Source organism: Podarcis filfolensis (genome assembly GCF_964270895.1).
Source record: "Podarcis filfolensis genome assembly, chromosome: 7".
NCBI classification, from domain to species: Eukaryota; Metazoa; Chordata; class Lepidosauria; order Squamata; family Lacertidae; genus Podarcis; species Podarcis filfolensis.
The window spans coordinates 6,547,228-6,566,546 of NC_139603.1; the positions used below are offsets into that span (position 1 = coordinate 6,547,228).

General features: G+C 44.4%; 1 protein-coding gene across 12 annotated transcripts in view; it reads left to right on the forward strand.

The window, feature by feature from the left end:
* The window catches only part of PACS2 (phosphofurin acidic cluster sorting protein 2), a 55,791-nt gene that overhangs the window by 16,338 nt on the left and 20,134 nt on the right, over positions 1–19,319 (forward strand). For 4 of the 12 annotated variants that reach the window (XR_014550951.1, XR_014550952.1, XM_083624629.1 and 1 more), the window contains exons 10-19: positions 36–126; positions 840–914; positions 2,738–2,856; positions 5,525–5,660; positions 6,766–6,870; positions 9,669–9,775; positions 13,782–13,936; positions 15,558–15,668; positions 16,660–16,768; positions 18,373–18,405. Coding sequence is in view for 8 of the 12 variants with exons in the window: in XM_083624629.1 (XP_083480755.1) it covers positions 36–126; positions 840–914; positions 2,738–2,856; positions 5,525–5,660; positions 6,766–6,870; positions 9,669–9,775; positions 13,782–13,936; positions 15,558–15,668; positions 16,660–16,768; positions 18,373–18,405 (1,041 nt within the window). In the remaining 4 variants the exon portion in view is untranslated. The remainder of the gene's footprint in view (positions 1–35; positions 127–839; positions 915–2,737; positions 2,857–5,524; positions 5,661–6,765; positions 6,871–9,668; positions 9,776–13,781; positions 13,937–15,557; positions 15,669–16,659; positions 16,769–18,372; positions 18,406–19,319) is intronic. The other 8 variants (XR_014550953.1, XR_014550954.1, XM_083624632.1 and 5 more) reach the window with 4 other exon arrangements.

Genomic DNA, 19,319 nt, shown 5'->3' on the forward strand with positions numbered 1-19,319 from the left:
ACAACATTACGATGCCATTTGTTTTCTTGCTATAGACCTTACTTTGAAGGAATGTCACATTCAAGCTCTCAAGCAGAAATTGGAAGCCTCCACAGCGTCAGAAACCAGAGAGAACCACCCAGTCCTGTAAGTGCATAAAATAAGTGCATAAAAATAATTGAATGCAACTGATAATCACAAATGCATTGCCATTTCTTAGTAAAGGGGTTGTGAGTCAAGTATGGCAGTTTTATACAGTGGATGCTCAGGTTGCGAATGTGATCCATGCGGGAGGCACATTCGCAACCTGCAGCGTTTGCAACCTGCAACGCCACATCTGCGCACGCGCAAGTTATGATTCGGTGCTTCTGCGCATGTGCAAAGCGCAATTTAGTGTTTCTGCGCATGTATGAGTGCCGAAACCCGGAAGTAACCCTTTCCGGTACTTCCAGGTTTGGCACAGTGCGCAACCCCAAAACGCGCGACCTGAAGCGTCTGTAACCCGAGGTATGACTGTAAATCTATGGATTTGCCTTAACCAGAGGTATTTGCTTTTTGAAGAGGGTTTCACACAAGGCAATTGTGAATGATAGGTCTATCTGGAGAAGATAATTCTCTGCTTTTTCTCACTCATGTCTGACAGACTATGCTATATATCTGCTTTGTTCAACAGAAAATGCAGCATACTGCATTTTATGGGGGGAAACGTGGATTATTCTGTTTCAGTCATATGCTCCAGCCAGGACTTGCTCCTAGATAGTGTTTGTTTGCAATGTTGCTGTAATGCTGCCTCAGGACTAGCCAGTCTCAGGACCAGTATGTTGTGTGAGCCTTGTTTTACCGACTCTTGTACAAAACAGGTTGAAGTGCCTGAAGAGGACAAGAATATTGGAAGCAGACAACCAGCAGACAGCGTCTCTGACACCGTGTCTTATGTAAGTGCAATTGCCTTTTTATCATTCAGGCAGGGATCACTAGAGTGAAACACAGAAATATTTAACAGCTCTATAGAACGTCAGGGTCATTTGGCAAAAGAGATGACAACTTCTGTTCTAATCTTTTTGTTTTCAGGGCATTCATTTTGGATTGGTGCCTGTTTATTTTGTTTTTTTAATCTCTGCCCAAGTATACTGCATTTTCTCCTTTCTTGGAATCCCTGTTTTTTGAAACCTTACATCCTTTATAGGCCACAATTTGAATATTTAAAAAAGAACAACCACTATCAGCCTACAGCCCAGGTACACATTCCATGCAGGTGTTTGGGAGAGAGTCAACTGGGAACTGGGATGGTGTGTCTATTTTACGTAGGAAAGGTTTGTTGGAGATAGAAGCGTTTTGATGGAGATGTTTTTAATGGACCTTTGAGAGGCGATTGCACTGTTGAGCTATGCGTAGAAGGTTGTTTTTACTGTTTTTAACTTGAGTGTTTTAAATTCAGGGTTGGTATTGTTTTACTGGAAAAATGCACCTGGGATGAGAGTTGCTGAGGGGGGTAGGAAATGCAGTAGTTCAGGGCCGGGGGGACGCATGGTGTAGAAGTTTGGGCAAGCCAGGTTATACATAGGGCTGCCTCTGAAGATGGTTCAGAAACATCGGTTGGTGCAGAATTCGGCGGCCAGGTTGCTCACCGGGGCAAGACAGTTTGAGAATATTACGCCAATCCTGACCCAACTGCACTGGCTGCTGATTAGTTTCTGTGCCCAATTCAAAGTGCTGGTTTTGACCTATAAAGTCTTGAGTGGCTCAGGGCCTCAATACCTCAAGGACTTCCTCTCTCCATATAACCCAATCCAGACTCTGATCATCATCTGAGGCCCTTCTTCATGTGCCTCCTCCATGAGAGGTCCAGAGAGTGGCAACACAAGGACAGGCCTTTTCTGTGGTGGCTCCCCCTCTGCCCTCTCTGGGGAGGCTTGCCTGCCACCTTCATTGTACATCTTTAGGGGCCAGATGAAAACGTTCCTCATCAACCAGGCCTTTGGCTGATTAACATCCTACGGCCTTTTAAATGTGTTTGTGGGAGCAGGGGGTTCTTATTTTGTTTTTTGTTTTGACTTTATTTTTGCTTTTGTCCTGTATTTTTATCTTGTGAATCTTTGGATTTGTGAATCTTTGAGATCTTTGGATTAAGGGCGGTACATAAATTTTACTCCTACTATGACCACTGCTACTACTACTAGGAGATGGGAATGGAGTGGGGTTGGTTTATGGGGTTAGAAAAAGGAAGTAAAATGTGCTATTGAGAATGCTTTGACCCACTGAGAGTGGAGGTATATATGAGCTTTGTGGGTGGGTTGATTTGGATTGAGGCAGGAAGAGGTGGAAAGTAGTGAGAATGTGAAGTAGAGATCTGGCTGAGTAATGTTTGGTACCTTTGGGTTCTGCTGGGTATAGCATCAGCTGCAGAGAGTTTGTTATCCAGTGCCCAGCTTGTCAAATACCATGTGCCTTTGCAACACTGGAGACCTAGGATAGAATGAGGTCTCTGTTGGCATCTGGACTACAGCAGGAACACAGGCCAAAGTGGCCGTTTTACAGTTCATGTTGAAGCCAGGCCAACTTGGGGCTTCATAGAATCTATGATACTATTTGGGATGGATCCATAGCTAATGGATTGCATGAGGTTTTGCACTGGTCTGGCTATGGTCATGGATTGACCATTATTTATTGGCACTTTATTATTATTATTATTATACATGCTGGCAGAGCACAAAGGCTTTCACAGAACATCCACTCCAATGTAATTTGTTGTTTGCAGGAAAATAAACAACAAGAAGACATAGAAACTGAACTGTCTCCCCTGGATAGTTTCATGGAAAAGGCTCCACTAAGTGGCAGGATGACAAAGACAGAATCCCTCATAATTCCTTCCAGCAGGTAACCTGTCTGTAAGCTGCAACATCAGCTCTGAAACTTACCTTGTTTGTAAATATGCAACTTGAGACAGATGAGCTTTTAACTTGTGGCATCTGAACATCAGCTTTCAGTCCCCGTGTTTTGTTCCAGATGTCATGCACCTTGGTGACCATTCCGCTGTCTTACCCAATTTTTTTAAAATATGACTCAAAGTAAGCTGGCAAAATAATATTTAATAGCCTCACCAGTACAGTGATTAATTAAAGAGACAAAAGTTATACCTAAACAATGAAATGGACATGGCAGAAATATACTGACAGCTGAGCAACCGCAAACTGAGTTGTGGCACTCTCCTTTTCCTTCCAGTATTGAGATTTGTGGAGCTATCAATGATTTATACCTCAGCTGAAACCCTTTTATTTGTTCCAGTTCCTTCTGCAAGTAATACAGGGTGTTCCAAACCTGCAGAGCAAATTGTGGGGTTGCCAACAGTGAGGAGGAAGAGGAGGAGAGGAAGAGAAAGTCCTGTTGTTTAAGCAGGAGGACACCATAGGATGTCACCGCTTGTGCTTTTCTAAAATTTGACCCCAGCAAACTGCTGCATTCCTAATTCTGATGCACCTTGACTGATAGATTGACTTATACAGGTAGACATAGATTTCCTAATGAGGTAGCCACTTCTGAGAAGTCCCTGTACTTTGAGGGCACCTCTCACAAGGCACTCTGTTCAAGGTCTTTAAATATGCTCTGAAGGCATGTTAGTCATTGCCGTTTTCCATTAGAAATTCATTTTGTTATAAAGAGAGTTTTTTCCCTTTTGGTAGTGGTGCCCCAGTTATGGAGTGCCCCCTCCCAAGGTGTCAGGCAAAGACTTTTTTATTCACTTTGAATTCCCTAATTCAAAACAGTTTTACTTCTTATAACATTTTTACTTAAGTATTTGAACTGTGAGGGACGCGGGTGGCGCTGTGGGTTAAACCACAGAGCCTAGGACTTGCCGATCAGAAGGTCGGCGGTTCGAATCCCCGCGACAGGGTGAGCTCCCGTTGCTCGGTCCCTGCTCCTGCCAACCTAGCAGTTCGAAAGCACGTCAAAGTGCAAGTAGATAAATAGGTACCACTCCAGCGGGAAGGTAAATGGCGTTTCCATGCGCTGCTCTGGTTCGCCAGAAGCGGCTTAGTCATGCTGGCCACATGACCCGGAAGCTGTACGCCGGCTCCCTCGGCCAGTAAAGTGAGATGAGCGCCGCAACCCCAGAGTCGGCCACGACTGGACCTAATGGTCAGCTGTCCCTTTACCTTTACCTTTATTTGAACTGTAACTTTAAAAGAGACTTTGGCTGCTTAATGTTTTTAGTTTTGTCCTTACCTTATGATAATAGAATCATGGAATTGTAGAGTTGGAAGGTGTGGTGGTTTGAGTATGCTGTTCGCAATAAGCACTCTCTGCTCAGTCAGAGAGATATTTACAGTTCTTTTTTTTACATGTGTACAAGCAGCACAGTAGAATCATGCATCCGAATTGTCCGGTTCAGATTTGGGGAGTGGTCTTCTCCTGCTTCTCCTCCAACGAAAGAGGCGGGGGAGCTTCTTGGGATGTCTCTGATCCTTGTGTTTTAACCCTCTCCTTTCCTGTGCCAAAGGCATAGGCTTCCCATCTGTACCTGAGCTTTCCTTGCCTCCTCCTGGCTCTTTCCCTCTTCCCCTTCCATCATCTCCTGACCATTTCCTTCTGACTGTTCCCATTCTGACTCTTCTTCTCTCCCCCCCCCCCGACTCCAAGGCGTCCCTTGGCAGTCCTGTGACAGAAGGGACCCCAGGGGAACATCTAGTCCAACCGCCTGCAATGTAGGAATCTCAACTAAAGTATCCATGGCAGATGGCCATCCAATCTCTGCTTAGAAACCTCCAAGGAAGGAGAGTCCACAACCTCACAAGGAAGTCCGTTCTATTGTCAAACAGGTCTTACTGTCAGAAAGTTCTTCCTGGTGTTTAGTCAGAATCTCCTTTCTTGTAACTTGAAGCCATGGGTTTGAGTCCAACCTTCTGGAGCAGGAGAACATGTGCTTGCTCCATTTTCCATGTGCCAGCCCTTTAGATAGTTGAAAATGGCTACCATACCTCCTCTCTGTCTCCTCTTTACCAGGCTAAATATGCCCAGTTCCCTAAATTGTAACTCATTTAGATTTATATCAATATTTGTGTGATTGTGTTTAATTTGGAAATTTTTTTTTATATGCTGTTGTTGATTTGTTAGCCGCTTTGTGCTTCATTCAATTACAGTGGTACCTCGGGTTAAGAACTTAATTTGTTCCAGACGTCCGTTCTTAACCTGAAAAGGTTCTTAACCTGAAGCGTGCTTTCACTAATGGGGCCTCCTACTGCCACTGTGCCGCTGGCACGCAATTTCTGTTCTTATCCTGGGGCAAAGTTCTTAACCTGGAGCAACCACTTCCTGGTTAGCGGAGTTTGTAACCTGAAGTGTCTGTAACCCGAGGTACCACTGTATTAGGCAGGATAGAGTTTTAAAAGATAAATTTTAAAAAAATTGCACTTCAATCTGCTGTGGTAGGTTAAAAAACCAACAACCAACATTGAGATTTCCTGCTGGCCCAGGAAAGTTGTAATACAGTGAGAAGCATCTGGGCCATTTTGGTTTTCTTGATAAAGGTCCCCCTGTTCTCCTTTAGCAGATCGGAAGCGAAGCACATGGGACGCAGAGGCAGAAGCACATCTCTGAAGGAAAGGCAGCCTGCGAAGCAGCAGAATGAGAGAGCCAACAGCCTGGACAACGAACGCTCCCCAGGCACCAGGCATCGCTTGCAGGTGAAATGGGCCGTTCAGTGCCAAGGGGGCATCCTCCTCCGCATGTATGGTGCTTCTGGGGGCATGCTGCAAAACCATCTCAAAGCTTTGTCATAGTTTTGGGGTTTGGAGTTACGAGCTCATCTCGCTCTAGAGGCCGGGAGCCAGCGCCGTCCGAGGACACTTCCGGGTCACGTGGCCAGCGTGACGAAGCTGCTCTGGCGAGCCAGCACCAGCGCAGCACACGGAAACACCGTTTACCTTCCCGCTATAAAGCGGTACCTATTTATCTACTTGCACTTAAGAGTGCTTTCGAACTGCTAGGTGGGCAGGAGCTGGGACCGAGCAACGGGAGCTCACCCCGCCGCGGGGATTCGAACCACCGAACATACGATCAGCAAGTCCTAGGCACTGAGGTTTTACCCACAGCGCCACCCGTGTCCCATGTGTGTGTGTGTGTATATATATATATATATATATATATGCTCAACACACAACAAAAGAGACAAAATAAACCAGAATGAAAGTACCACCAGTCTCACCTTACAGAGAGAAATAATAAATATTATAGAATCATTAAACTGTTTTTAGCTGGAGCAATCAGAATAAGATCCACTATTTGACTACTGATTGAAAACCCTAAAATGTATTTTATATAATTAACTTTTTGTTTCTGTTCTTTTGTATATCGTACTGTTGTTTTATTGCTATGGCCGATGGCTGACGCAAATAAAGATTCCTTCCTTCCTTCCTTCCTTCCTTCATTCATTCAAAAGAGGCTATATGAGATCTAAATGGAACCCCAGCCAGTAACTCAGCTGTTGCATTTTGGACCAGCTGAAGTTTCCAAGTCATCTTCAATAATCCCTTGATCCTCAGCAAGTCAGGAATTGGCAACTCTATCGACAAGTGGCAAAACAGTGTGCCTAGATGTTTAAATCAATCCAATTATTTTGGGTGTGCTTCATATTTGACATCACTTCATAGATGTCCCAGCTTAATGGGCTGAAGAAAAACACATAAGATTGTGGGAGTGATTTAGACTGAACATTTATTTAAATAGCTGGGTAATAGAGCTTGTTCCAATAAATGAGGAATCTTAAGGGCTGCTTTCATTTATTTACAGATCCCAAGGAAAACTGTGTACGACCAGTTGAATCACATCTTGATCTCAGATGATCAGCTACCAGAAAATATCATTCTGATTAATACCTCCGACTGGCAAGGACAGGTAAGGAGATTTGGAGTGATAAGTACACAGTCATTTTAGCTTAAACCACAAAGGGCCAACTGCAGACAGACCCCTAAATCAGGCATAGGCAAACTCTGGCCCTCCAGATGTTTTGGAACTACAATTCCCATCATCCCTAGCTAGCAGGACCCAGTGGTCAGGGATGATGGAAATTGTAGTCTCCAAACATCTGGAGGGCCGGAGTTTGCCTATGCCTGCCCTAAATGTTCCAGTCCCCAGATCATTTGGTTGCCCTTTTTCACCTGTTCAATTGCAATACTGGCAATTTTACTTTCAGGCCCTTGTGAAATAGAATTTCCCCTTTTCATGCTGCCAAATTTATCCCTTCTGGTTAGTCACCGAAGTTCTTGTTGCAATTTTTTGGTTCCGTGTGCATCAGTACATTTACAGGGCAATCCTAACCATTCCTACTCAGAAGCAAGCCCTTCCGAATTCAGTAGATATTACTCTCAGGTAAGTGGGGTTAGGATTGCAGCTGCACATTCGTTGAACTTAATTTACCGCCCATGTGTTGCCCATTCATGGCGCTTCTATTGCAGTACTTCTAAGGCAGGCTCCTTGGATGTTCGCTATCCTGAGTGGTCCGGTGGCTTTGCCAACTTGGCTGCTTTACTGCTCACTAGATAATTAATGCACAAATTAAATAGTACCAGTCACAAATTTGGTCCGCCCAAGCTGGGTTTGGTTCATTACGTAAAAAGTACTTTACATTTTTTTTTTTGTCACAAAATTTGCATCTGATTTTGGACAGCGTTCAAACCCACGGAGGGTCCCGAACCTGGAATCGCAGGGAAATCTGATTGCAGTAGGTGTGAAACTTATCTAGCTCTCACCAAATGAAGAAACTTCAGGAACATAACACAAAGGAAGACTCTCAACCAGGGGTCAGCAACCGTTTTCAGCCGTGGGCTGGTCCACCGTCCCTCAGACCATGTGGGGGGCCGGACTATATTTTTTTGGGGGGGGAAACGAACAAATTCCTATGCCCCACAAATAACCCAGAGATGCATTTGAAATAAAAGCACACATTCTACTTGTTATGTACTGAAGTTCTCACCCTGGGCCAGCAGGGGGATATTGTAGATAGTTTTCACTCAGGTCCACATATGCAAATAAGGGATTGAAAGTGACGTTCAGTGATTGGATAGTTACAGAAAATGGTTACTGTTGCGTTCTAGTGGAGCTCTATATAAGCAGGCTGGCTGAACCCTTCAGTTCAGTTCTGTTCTGGCCTGTGAATAAACAAGAGCTGTTTGAAGAATCGCTGTGTCGTCTGATATGTTCACCCACAACTTAACACTACTCACGTAAAAACCACGCTGATTCCCAGACCATCCGCGCGCCGGATTGAGAAGGCGATTGGGCCGCACCCGGCCCACGGGCCTTAGGTTGCCTACCCCTGCTCTCAACAATAATAGGGCAGAGATAGTCACTGATATTCTTTGATCGTTAATAAGTATAAAAACATTAAAGTCAGATTTGCTCGCTCACCTGAACTATAATGCACTTAACTGCTTGGTTCTCTGTGCTACGTTGCCCCCCCCCCACACACCTGGACACAGTTTTGAAATACAGAGCTGTGCTTTGAAATAAAGTTACGGGGCATTCTTGTCCTCACAACATATTTTGCTGCGCTTAACAGATACCCCCACTCAATGGCATCCAGTGTTTCTTCTTTCGCAGAGTTCCTTAGAGCTAGGACCCAAAGCAGTGGATTCAAATTACAAGAAACATTTGGGGGGGAGGAATTCCTGACAGTAAGAGCTGTTTGACAGTGGCTCTCTCCTTCCTTGGAGGCTTTTAGGCAGAGGTTGGATGGCTACCTATTAGGGATTATTTAGTTGTGGTGTAGTGGTTAAGAGCGGTAGTCTCATAATCTGGTGAACCGGGTTCGCGTCTCTGCTCCTCCACATGCAGCTGCTGGGTGACCTTGGGCCTGTCACACTTCTCTGAAGTCTCTCTGCCCCACTCACCTCACAGAGTGTTTGTTGTGGGGAAGGAAGGGAAAGGAGAATGTTAGCCGTGATCACTTAGGCCAGTGATAAAGCGGGATATCAAATCCAAACTCTTCCTCTTCTAAGTGACCCCCAGGATCCCTTCCAACTCTACAGTTCTTGGATTCCAGGAGACCTTAACGAACCCAAACAATTTTCTCAAGCTAGTTTGCTTGAAGGATTGTTGGCCACTGTGGCCGTGTTTTTTTTTTTTAATAATTTTTATTAACTGGCCAATCACATCAAATTAAATCACATCACATAAATTCCAAATTACAAAGCCAAATTTTTAAATTTTGTTGGGGGAACCCATACTTCAAGATCCAAAGGGGGATTCAGATCATCTTCTTATTACTGCGTTAATGTCCAAATCAGTCCCAATCAGTCCAAACAAAATTCATAATTCTATCCAGTCTTATCTTGGTGTTTCCACATCATATCTTGTTCATATAATTTCTATTTTTCCTTTACGATCTCTTCTGTTAGTCTCCTTAAGCCGATAAGCAAAATAATAATCCTGTGTGGATTTCCCGTTCCTCCACTAAGTCCAGATGGTTTCCATATATCTCCTTCGTAGATAACATCGCTCTTTCCGTCATAAATTTGGCATTTGTCGCTCTCACTGTGGCCATGTTTGAATCAATTTATGTTAATACAATAGTGTGTAAATTGCCTGGGGTATTTTATGAAAGGACAGTACAGAAATAACTAAAATAAATCAACAATGCATTTAAAATATATATAGAAGGTCCTTTTTTTTACAGACTTGTATATCATTCTCAGTTTCTTTCAGATATCTTGCAAAAGCATGGCCTTCCAATCGTCTGCACGTGCTCTTCTGCAGATATCCAGGCAGCTTTCAGCACCATTGTCTCTAGAATACAGAGATAGTAAGTTCTTTTTTAATTAATGATATTTATATACGTACTCCCTCCAGATATACATACCCCCTGCCAAGGCCTGCTGTGTCCCAGACTCTCTGCCCTAAGTTTTATTGCCGGTAAAAAATAAGGCCGCAACTCTCGTCCCTAAGGAGAATTTGAGTTGACTTTCCCTGATGAAGTCTAGCAAGAGAGATGTTTTTTCTAAAACCACTTCATTATTTTACCAATATGTATAAGTTACCAAGTGAAGGTTTTTACAATGCGTCTGTCTGAGCCATAAGAAACTGACTTTTCTATAAAGGCAGATGGGTGAAGCCAACCACAGATGTTCAGGGAGGGAAGGCGAGGCTCAGGAGAGATGCTGCAGTTGACACCATCACTAAGGCAGCTCTCTGTAAACTTCCATAAAAATGGCAAAAGTAGTCCCCCCCCAAATAGGTTTCGTCTTAAACAACTGCAAACGCAGCAAATAAAGAGCTCACTTGTAATATATCAGTGGTTCAGTGCTCATTTCTTCTCTTTCCAAAATGGATTTTACCTTGAACAATTGCAAACGTAATACAGAGTCCACTTGTGATATTGCAGTCGTCATTGTATCACCACCCTGTTCAGCGGAGACGCTGGCAGATACCCATGTCATAGAGGGATGCTCACTGAGGAAGCTGGGCACTCAACATAATGAATAACCCAGCCTCCCTACAAACTGAAAGACAGATGAAACACATTTCCATAAATTTGCTAGCTATAAGCACCAGGCTGTGTGGTACCCCACTGCTTTTACTGCTTGAATCCAAAATTACTTCTGTCAGTATCCATTTTCTTTGTTGCCCTCTGCAGGAATGCATCCCCCCTCCCTTTAATTGTTTGTATTTCCATATAAAGAGTCTGAAACATGCAGTGGTAAGCTAATGTCCTCCCCAGTAGCTTCCTTATCTCCTGGTGAGATACCATTATGTATTGAGTAGAAGCCTGCTTGTAGCATCTGTATAAAGACAACTCTTGATAGATGGCTGTTTTCTGGGACGAGCGTAAGTGGCGAGCTCAGCTTCTGCAGCACATAACCCCCAACAGCCCCAATACCTCCTTTGCTGTCGCAGCAAACTGTGGCCGTGGCACAGGCACTTTCGTGGCCATCCCACCCAGAATGACTTGCTCTGAGGAAGGCCCCTTTAGCTTCGTCCTAACCACAGAGCCTAGGACTTGCCGATCAGAAGGTCGGCGGTTCAAATCCCCGCAACGGGGTGAGCTTCCGTTGCTCGGTCTCTGCTCCTGCCAACCTAGCAGTTCGAAAGCATGTCCAAGTGCAAGTAGATAAATAGGTACCGCTCCGGTGGAAAAGTAAACGGCGTTTCCGTGCACTGCTCTGGTTTGCCAGAAGCGGCTTAGTCATGCTGGCCACATGACCCGGAAGCTGTACGCCGGCTCCCTCGGCCAATAAAGCGAGATGAGCGCCGCAACCCCAGAGTCGGCCACGACTGGACCTTATGGTCAGGGGCCCCTTTATCTTTACCTAGAGCAAAGGAGGGAGGAGATGGGGGCACAGGGTTCATTGGCAGGGGTGCATTGCCGCCCTTCCAGCAACAAAGAAGCAGAAAACTCAAAGTTTTCATTTCTACACTGCCACCACTGCCATGAAGAGGAAAGGGGGCAGAGACAGGAGGAGATGGTGGTGGTGGCTCAGTGTCACGGCTTTGGGAAAGTGTTGCATTCCAAAAGCAAGGAAGGATTGGACTCTGATTAACAAAATACACACGAGGCTTGACCAGCAAGACTCTGGGAGGCAGTGCGAATAATAATCCTCCGTCCACCGCTCGGCCCAGGTCGTTTTATTCACAAAAGAACTTTTTACACAGTGTTCATAAGAACCAATCAGATGTCCTCTGAGCATTTCAAAAAACCCCACGTGGGACAAAGTCAGATCAGAAGAAATCCTCTTAACTACAAGGAAACTATTTCCTACTTGAGCTTGCATACATAGTTCAGAGTAAATAAAATAGGAATCAAGGAGGAATGCTTTTAGCAAACTCCAGAGGTCATAAACAGGAGAGGAAGGACAGGTAGTATTTACCGTCTCCTTGTGAACTCTCTTCCTGGCCCTTAGATTAACAAAACTAAAGAAAGGTACATCAAAGAAGCTAACTACTACCTTTATGGCCCAGGATGCATGGTGAAGCAACCGGCAACTGGTCTGTGTTTAGAATGCTTATACGTGCCTGTCAGGCATAGAGAAAGCAAATGGCAGAGGTGCAGAGGCTTGTGGGATTTGATCAGAAATTATTGTCAATGAATCAAACCCAGTCACTGCAATGCTTTCATTGCTGACACAATGGCTTGCTCCATATTTAATAATTCCTCATAGTAATCCCACCTGACCCCCCACAGGAAAGCTGTTTCTCCCCCGGTTGCAGCAAGAGCAGAGAAAAGAAGGTAGAGTCCTTTTTAATGAGTTTATTCATTCAGAATAGTGAGCGACAAAAGAAGCCTCGACAAGCTCCAACTGGGCTCCTCCTCCCTCCTCCCTAGCAACAGCATCTCCCCTTATGGAGGCCGTTCGTGGCCAAATGTCTCTGATTCTTTCGTTCCTGCACTCTTAACAAACGCCGGGTTCTGGGAGAAGGGGAGGTCAGAAATACTCTCCAGTGACGACGTGTCAGCTGGCTGCCCTGTCCTGCCTCTGTCTCCCTGCCCCCTTCTTCTAACACGTCCCAATTCTTTGGTTCATCTGTCTCTGAGCTGTGACTTTCCTCCAACCCCTCAACCCTCTGCTGTAAATCAAAGCTGCATTCCTTTTCTTCTGCAGTGTCAGGACAAGGAGGGTGTGTGTTTGTGTGTGCCCCATTCCTCCTCCGTCTCGCCCTCTTGAGTCCATTCCCTGACACTCAGGCAGTGCGACCGCTTGTTAGATTTCTGTTACGCCACTGTGCAGTTTTTGGAGTCACAAGACTCTGTTTACATTCCAGACTGTTGGAAGTCTCACGGGAGATGGGAGACGGATGTTGATGTTACTGGTTTCCTGTTTCTTTGTTCCAGTTGTTCACTGACTCTCACAGAGAGCAGATGCATATTCTTTTCTGTCCTGCGTAGTTAGAAATAAACGTAGCGATGTAGCATATATTTCTCGCCCTTCTGCTGTTTGGATACTCTGCGTAATGGGGAAGCGTGCCTGAAGCCTCATTAAAGGCTTAGGTCGTTAATCACTGTCGGAGGAGAGCCTCGATAGATTCCGAAGTACGTCGTGGAGGAGAGCCATTTGAGCTCGGTCGCAACGGAAGCTCCGACACCGCTTAGGCCACCCTTGGCTGTAAATTGGTCAGTGCTCTGTATGCAAAAGGTCCCAGATTCAATCTGAAACCCCAGAGAGTCACCGCTGAGCTGGAAGGATCGGTTTTGTAATCTGGTCTAAGGGAGCTTCCTAATACTGGCAAGTACATAGGAGGCCACCTTAGGAGGAGTCAGCCCATTGGTCCATCCTGGCAGTGGCTCTCCAGGGTTTCAATCCAATGATATTTCCAGCCCTATCTGGAGGTGCCAGGGATAGAATGTGGAGCCTTCTGCTTCCAAAGCAAATGTTTTGCCCTGTAGCTAGCGTACTGATGGTGCCGAAGGTGACTTGCATACAAAATTAAGGTTGTTGTGGACTTTCTTACAATTGGAACAAAAACTTAGCAAAAAGAAGCAAGCAAACCAAAAAGACTGCAGGCATGCCAGAGTTTCTATCTTTTTAAACAAACCTCCTGTCCTTTGACTAAAGAAAATGGGAGTCACTCTTCTGGTTCATAAGCTGCGTTCCCAGGCTGATGTAACTCACTGTCTAAGAGACCAAAGCACAAATTTGGAAGCCCCTTGTTTAAATCTGCGCTCTGGTAGGAAGTCGCCGAGTGCCTACTTGCTTTCAGTCTTGACCTTCTGTCATGAGTATGTACTTACAGTTAGGTTAATAATGTACGTGGTACAAAATACCCATCAATCTCTGGATTTTATTTAAAAGCAGTAATGTTCCCTCTCTCTTCAGCTGCAACTGCAATTCTCAGCCTCCCAACCCCATTAAAATTGCAATTGCGGGAGCCCAGAATTACCTCAGTGCTGTGCTGAGGCTCTTTGTAGAACAACTGTCTCACAAAACCCCAGACTGGCTCAGCTACATGAGATTTCTTATCATACCAGTAGGTAAGCAAGCTTTTCTGTCCTTCCTTCTTCCTTTGAATTAACCTCTTTCTCACTACATCACAACACAGGAACTGTTTGTCTGTTCAAGTTGCGTTGTCTGCTCTGGTTATAATGCTCTTGTACAGGGTTGCTGGGTATTAAATACAGCAATGGCAGCCTCTAGAATACCAGCACTTTCCTATCACTCCCCTTCCAAACTTTGTGGCAGAATGAGAAGGATAGCTAGCAGTCAGAGCTTCAACTGGAGTGGAGGTTATTTATAGTTCCTTCCAGTGTGCATTGCAAGTTGAAGCTGAATCTAAGCAAGACAGACGTGCTGTAAGTGGCCTGTTCCAGTGTGCAGGAGTTGGCAGAATGACCTGTTCTTAATGGGGCCACAAACCCCTTGAAGGGGCAGGTCCATAGTCTGGGATGCTCCTGGAACCATGGTTGTTCCTTGAGGGCCAGCTGGCCTCAGTGGTTAGGAGTGCCTGTGCGGATGTGCCAACCACTGCCATTTCTGCATAGGGATAGCCTGTGCATGGTTACTTGGACTACTGCAATGCGCTCTACGTGGGGCTACCTTTGAAGGTGACCCGGAAACTACAACTAATCCAGAATGCGGCAGCTAGACTGGTGACCAGAAGCGGCCGCCGAGACCACATAACACCAGTCTTGAAAGACCTACATTGGCTCCCAGTACGTTTCCGAGCACAATTCAAAGTGATGGTGTTGACCTTCAAAGCCCTAAACGGCCTCAGTCCAGTATACCTGAAGGAGCGTCTCCTCCCCCATCGTTCAGCCCGGACACTGAGGTCCAGCACTGAGGGCCTTCTGGCGGTTCCCTCACTGCGAGAGGCCAAGTTACAGGGAACCAGGCAGAGGGCCTTCTCGGTAGTGGCGCCCGCCCTGTGGAACGCCCTCCCATCAGATGTCAAAGCGATAAACAACTACCTGACATTCAGAAGACATCTGAAGGCAGCCCTGTTCAGGAAAGTTTTTAATGTGTGATATTTTAGTGTTTTTTGGTTTCTATGGAAGCCGCCCAGAGTGGCTGGGGAAATCCAGCCAGATGGGCGGGGTACAAATAATAAATTATTATTATTATTATTATTATTATTATTATTATTATTATTATTACTACTACTACTACTTGGGCTGTGGTAACATCTAAGCTGGACTACTGTAATTCACTTTACATGGAACGGCCCTTGAAGACATCTGGAAATTGCAGCTAGTGCAGAATGCTACAGGAGGAATCTCAATAGGGGCAACAGGCCACAAGCATATAATGCTGTAGTAATCTGACGTCTCCCAACCCCACGGAAGATTTTTATTATGTAACAAAGTTGTATATAATAAGGAGCGTCCTGCTTTATTTCCTACCTTTGTTTCTACTGCCTAATTTGTGACTGCTTACTTTCCATTTTAAAAACACTAAGAACTTCTCACAACCCAGAAGAGGAAGAAGAAACAGAATTTCAGCGACTTTTCACAATTTTGAGCACATCTTCACTCTGAAGGCAATAAGTTGGGATTTCCTTTCTTCTGACCACTAAAGGGGTATAGACGTAATATATTCTGCACTGCTAATGTGTATCTGCCATACAGAACAGATTTATTTTTTTTGTGTTATTTACAGGTTGTCATCCGGTGGCAAAGTATCTGGGTTCCGTTGATTGTCAGTATAACTACTTCTTCCAAGATTTGTCCTGGAAAGATTTATTTAACAGACTCGAAGCACAAAATGCTGGTAAGGCTGTCTTAATACTTATTTGCATCAGGTTGCCTGAATTGATAACTTCGAAAAAGAATAATTGTTTACTGGAGGGCATTGCCACTAATACCTGCTGTGTCCCATTAGTGGAAATGCCCTTCAGTGCCTCTGGAAAAGAGGAAATTTCCTTGCCACAAATTTCTATTTCCAGAGGGTGCCAGAGGGCATTTCTTCCCTTCGTGTTCTTTCCCTTCTGCCTTCTGCTGCCAATAGGGTCTGGGCAGTGAAGAAGCAGCGTTGCCTACTGAGCTTGCTGGCTTAACTAGGAGGCAGCATCTCATTAGTGGTAATGACCTAAGGCATCCTCTGAAAACAGAATTTCACAGTAAGGCAATTTCTGTGCTTTGCTTTCTGAGTCTTCTGCCTTCCCAGTTTCCAATGTCCGTTTGTAACAGCACTGGAGGCATCAAAGATATGCTGATTCCTTCCCATAATTCCACAGCTTTCCACGAATTTGGTTTGATTCTCCTTGAGATGCAGAATATTGTATTCAGCTGTTGAATTTTCCTTTTAGAGTCTAATAGTATCTCAAGTCCTCCCACCTGGAGCTGGGAGAAGGTAGCCGTGGTTGGTATCTGCCATTCTACCCTGTTGAATTCAGGTAACAGATGCCATGTCATGGCACTCTTAAGCTGGTACAGAGAAAATAAGGCTGTTGGAGGTGACATGGCCATATTATTTTAAAAAGTAAATGTGAAAAAGAGCTTTATTAGAGAAAAAATGCTCTATGGATGTGTTGTATACAAAGATCAGAACAGTCATCACCATGATGCCCTCCTTATGACTCTGACTGGTTGTTGGAAACAGAAAAGCTGGGAGTAGGTAGATTCAGCAAGCAGTTCTTGCTACTGTGGGCCCCTTCAGGAGGAAGGGTGGGGTATAAATTGGGTGGATGGATGGACTTGCAGTTCCTTCCAAATGCATGGCAAATGGTCGTTGTTCTTCTTTCTCTCTCTCTCTGTTTCAGTCCAGGAATCACCTGATATTGTCTCCAGAATAACTCAGTACCTAGTGGGAGCAAACTGTGCCCACCAGTTGCCCATTGCAGAAGCCATGTTGACATACAAGCAGAAAAGGTACATTGTTATGAAAAAGCAACTTCTCCTTGGTAGCCAGGAAATCTGGGCAGCTGGATGACATTTTCCAAGTTGGATAAGCCAGTCAATAGCACTTTCGATAATAATCAATTCAAAGCAAAGTACTGTTTGCGGAAATATTTGTACTTTGAATGCAGCCCAAGTGATGTTACAGAAAGGCAGCTAGGTCCTTGTACAGTGGTACCTCGGGTTACAGACGCTTCAGGTTACAGACTCCGCTAACCCAGAAACTGTACCTCTGGTTAAGAACTTTGCTTCAGGAAGAGAACAGAAATCGTGCGGCAGCAGCGGGAGGCCCCATTAGCTAAAGTGGTACCTCAGGTTAAGAACAGTTTCAGGTTAAGAATGGACCTCTGGAACGAATTAAGTTCTTAACCTGAGGTACCAATGTACTGGCTTGGTAGTGTGGGAATCTCAGCAACGCCATTTTGTCCTGTGCCATCTGTATAACACGAAGAGCTTTTCAGCTGCGCAACGCATGTGATTCCAGGCTTCTCATGTTACTTTAACAACATCGGAAGGTGCAGCGCTGCTGGATGTAACTATATTACACAGCCTCACAAATTAGAGAAGCTTCACTTCCTTGGAAATTGATAGCATGCCTCCCCCACCCCAAACAAGGAGTAAAGCTTAAGAAAGAGTAAAGCATAAGAAAGGAAAAAAAAAAAAGAATCACAAAAGCCTGGTGTAGAAAATCAAAGGCAACAAGCATTGCATTGCAGGGGTTAGACTGGATGACCCTAGGGGTCCCTTAAAATCTACACAATTCTACAATTCCATAAGCACATCAGACAATGCAAATCCATTCAGGCTTGTCTAACGTTTGAAAAGGTGAATTGAGTTATCATTGCTACCTATGATTTCTGGAGGTTCCCTCACCGCGAGAAGTGAGGTTACAGGGCCTTCTCGGTAGTGGCGCCCGTCCTGTGGAATGCCCTTCCATCAGATGTCAAGGAAATAAGCAGCTATCCTATTTTTAAAAGACATCTGAAGGCAGCCCTGTTTAGGGAAGTTTTTAGTGTTTAATGCTGTATTGTGTTTTTAATATTCGATTGGGAGCGGAGTGGCTGGGGAAACTCAGTCAGATGGATGGGGTATAAATAATAAATTATTATTATTTATGATCTGAAAACGGTTTAGTAGTTAACGCAATTGGGAAAGGCGCTTGCCTACCAAAGGTCTGACCGCAGTCTCTCTCATCTATCCAAAAGCTGGCCATTCTTGCTAGTCCTTATTAAGGTGGGAGTTGCCTGTCACTCAGCAGAACGGGACTTGCAGCAGCGCTGAGCTTCCCCACCCTACCATGATAATGTGAGATGGGACCACATGAGAGGAGCCGACACTGCAGCTCCTCTCCACGCACTGCCCCCCCCGAAAGAACTGGGTTAATGTCAGAATGGGGAGGACCCGCAGCATGGCAGCTTCTTCTCCAACGTGGCCCAAGGCGGTTGCCATAGCAGTGGAAAGTTAAGGAGGATTGGCTCTGTTGTGGCTTCCAACCCGCTGGGATCCAGTGTTAACATTTTATTTGTCTCCATAAGTATAATAATTTATTTATTTTTCTTTTGATTGCTTCTGAAAAGGAAAAAGAACTTTCATTTTGAATTTAATATAAGGTACTTGTCTGTCTGGATCACCCTCTTGTTATCCTATACATATTTTTTCCTTTCCTGGTCTTTCACCACCTTCATGGTATTTATAAGGCTGGAATGTTCAATTTGTATAATATATATATATATATATATGCGCAACTTGCTGCTTTTGACATTATTTGAAGAGGCAGAATACATTGTCCAAAAGAATCAAGAGTAAAAGGCATTTACTCAAAAATGACCTCTACAAATACAGAACAGATGGTTGAGGTAAAGTTTGTATAGGTCATTCCGTAAGTTAGTGCTAACGCACTTCAATGCTGAATGGCTGGTTATTTAGCTCAGCAAGTTCTGAAATAGCCCATACAACTTTTCCCCCAATTCACATACCCCTTCCCTCTCTGCATATGCTATAGCAATTGTGTTAAGGAGGCTGGTATGTCTAGGACCATTCTGCATGCTGCTTAGCTTGCCCTCTTTGTTCTACATAAGGTGTTTGGAAGTTGCATTTCTCTGGAAAGCAGTGGCCATGGGAACTCCAAAATCATCAGTCCCTTGTCTCATTGGTGGACATTATCCTTGTCTCATTGGTGGACATTATGCTGGGGATGAAGAGGTTGGCACCTGCTTTTTTTTTTTTTTGCTTTAGGAATTGCTATGCTATTATCCTGTAGTAATAATGGTTTTGTTTCATCTTCACTTTAGCAATATTAAATTGATTTGTTCCCCCCCCCCATTTTTTAAATTTGATTTTTACAAAATTATAAACACACTAACAAATAAACAAACCAACAAAAATCATAACCTTACTAAAACTAATCTTGTTAACATTGTTAAGTGACTTCCTCGTATCCCCCTGGCTGAATTTCAACGCATATCATTTTAATGGTTTTCCAAATCCAAATTTCTTATAAACTTAACTTAATCACTTAACATCA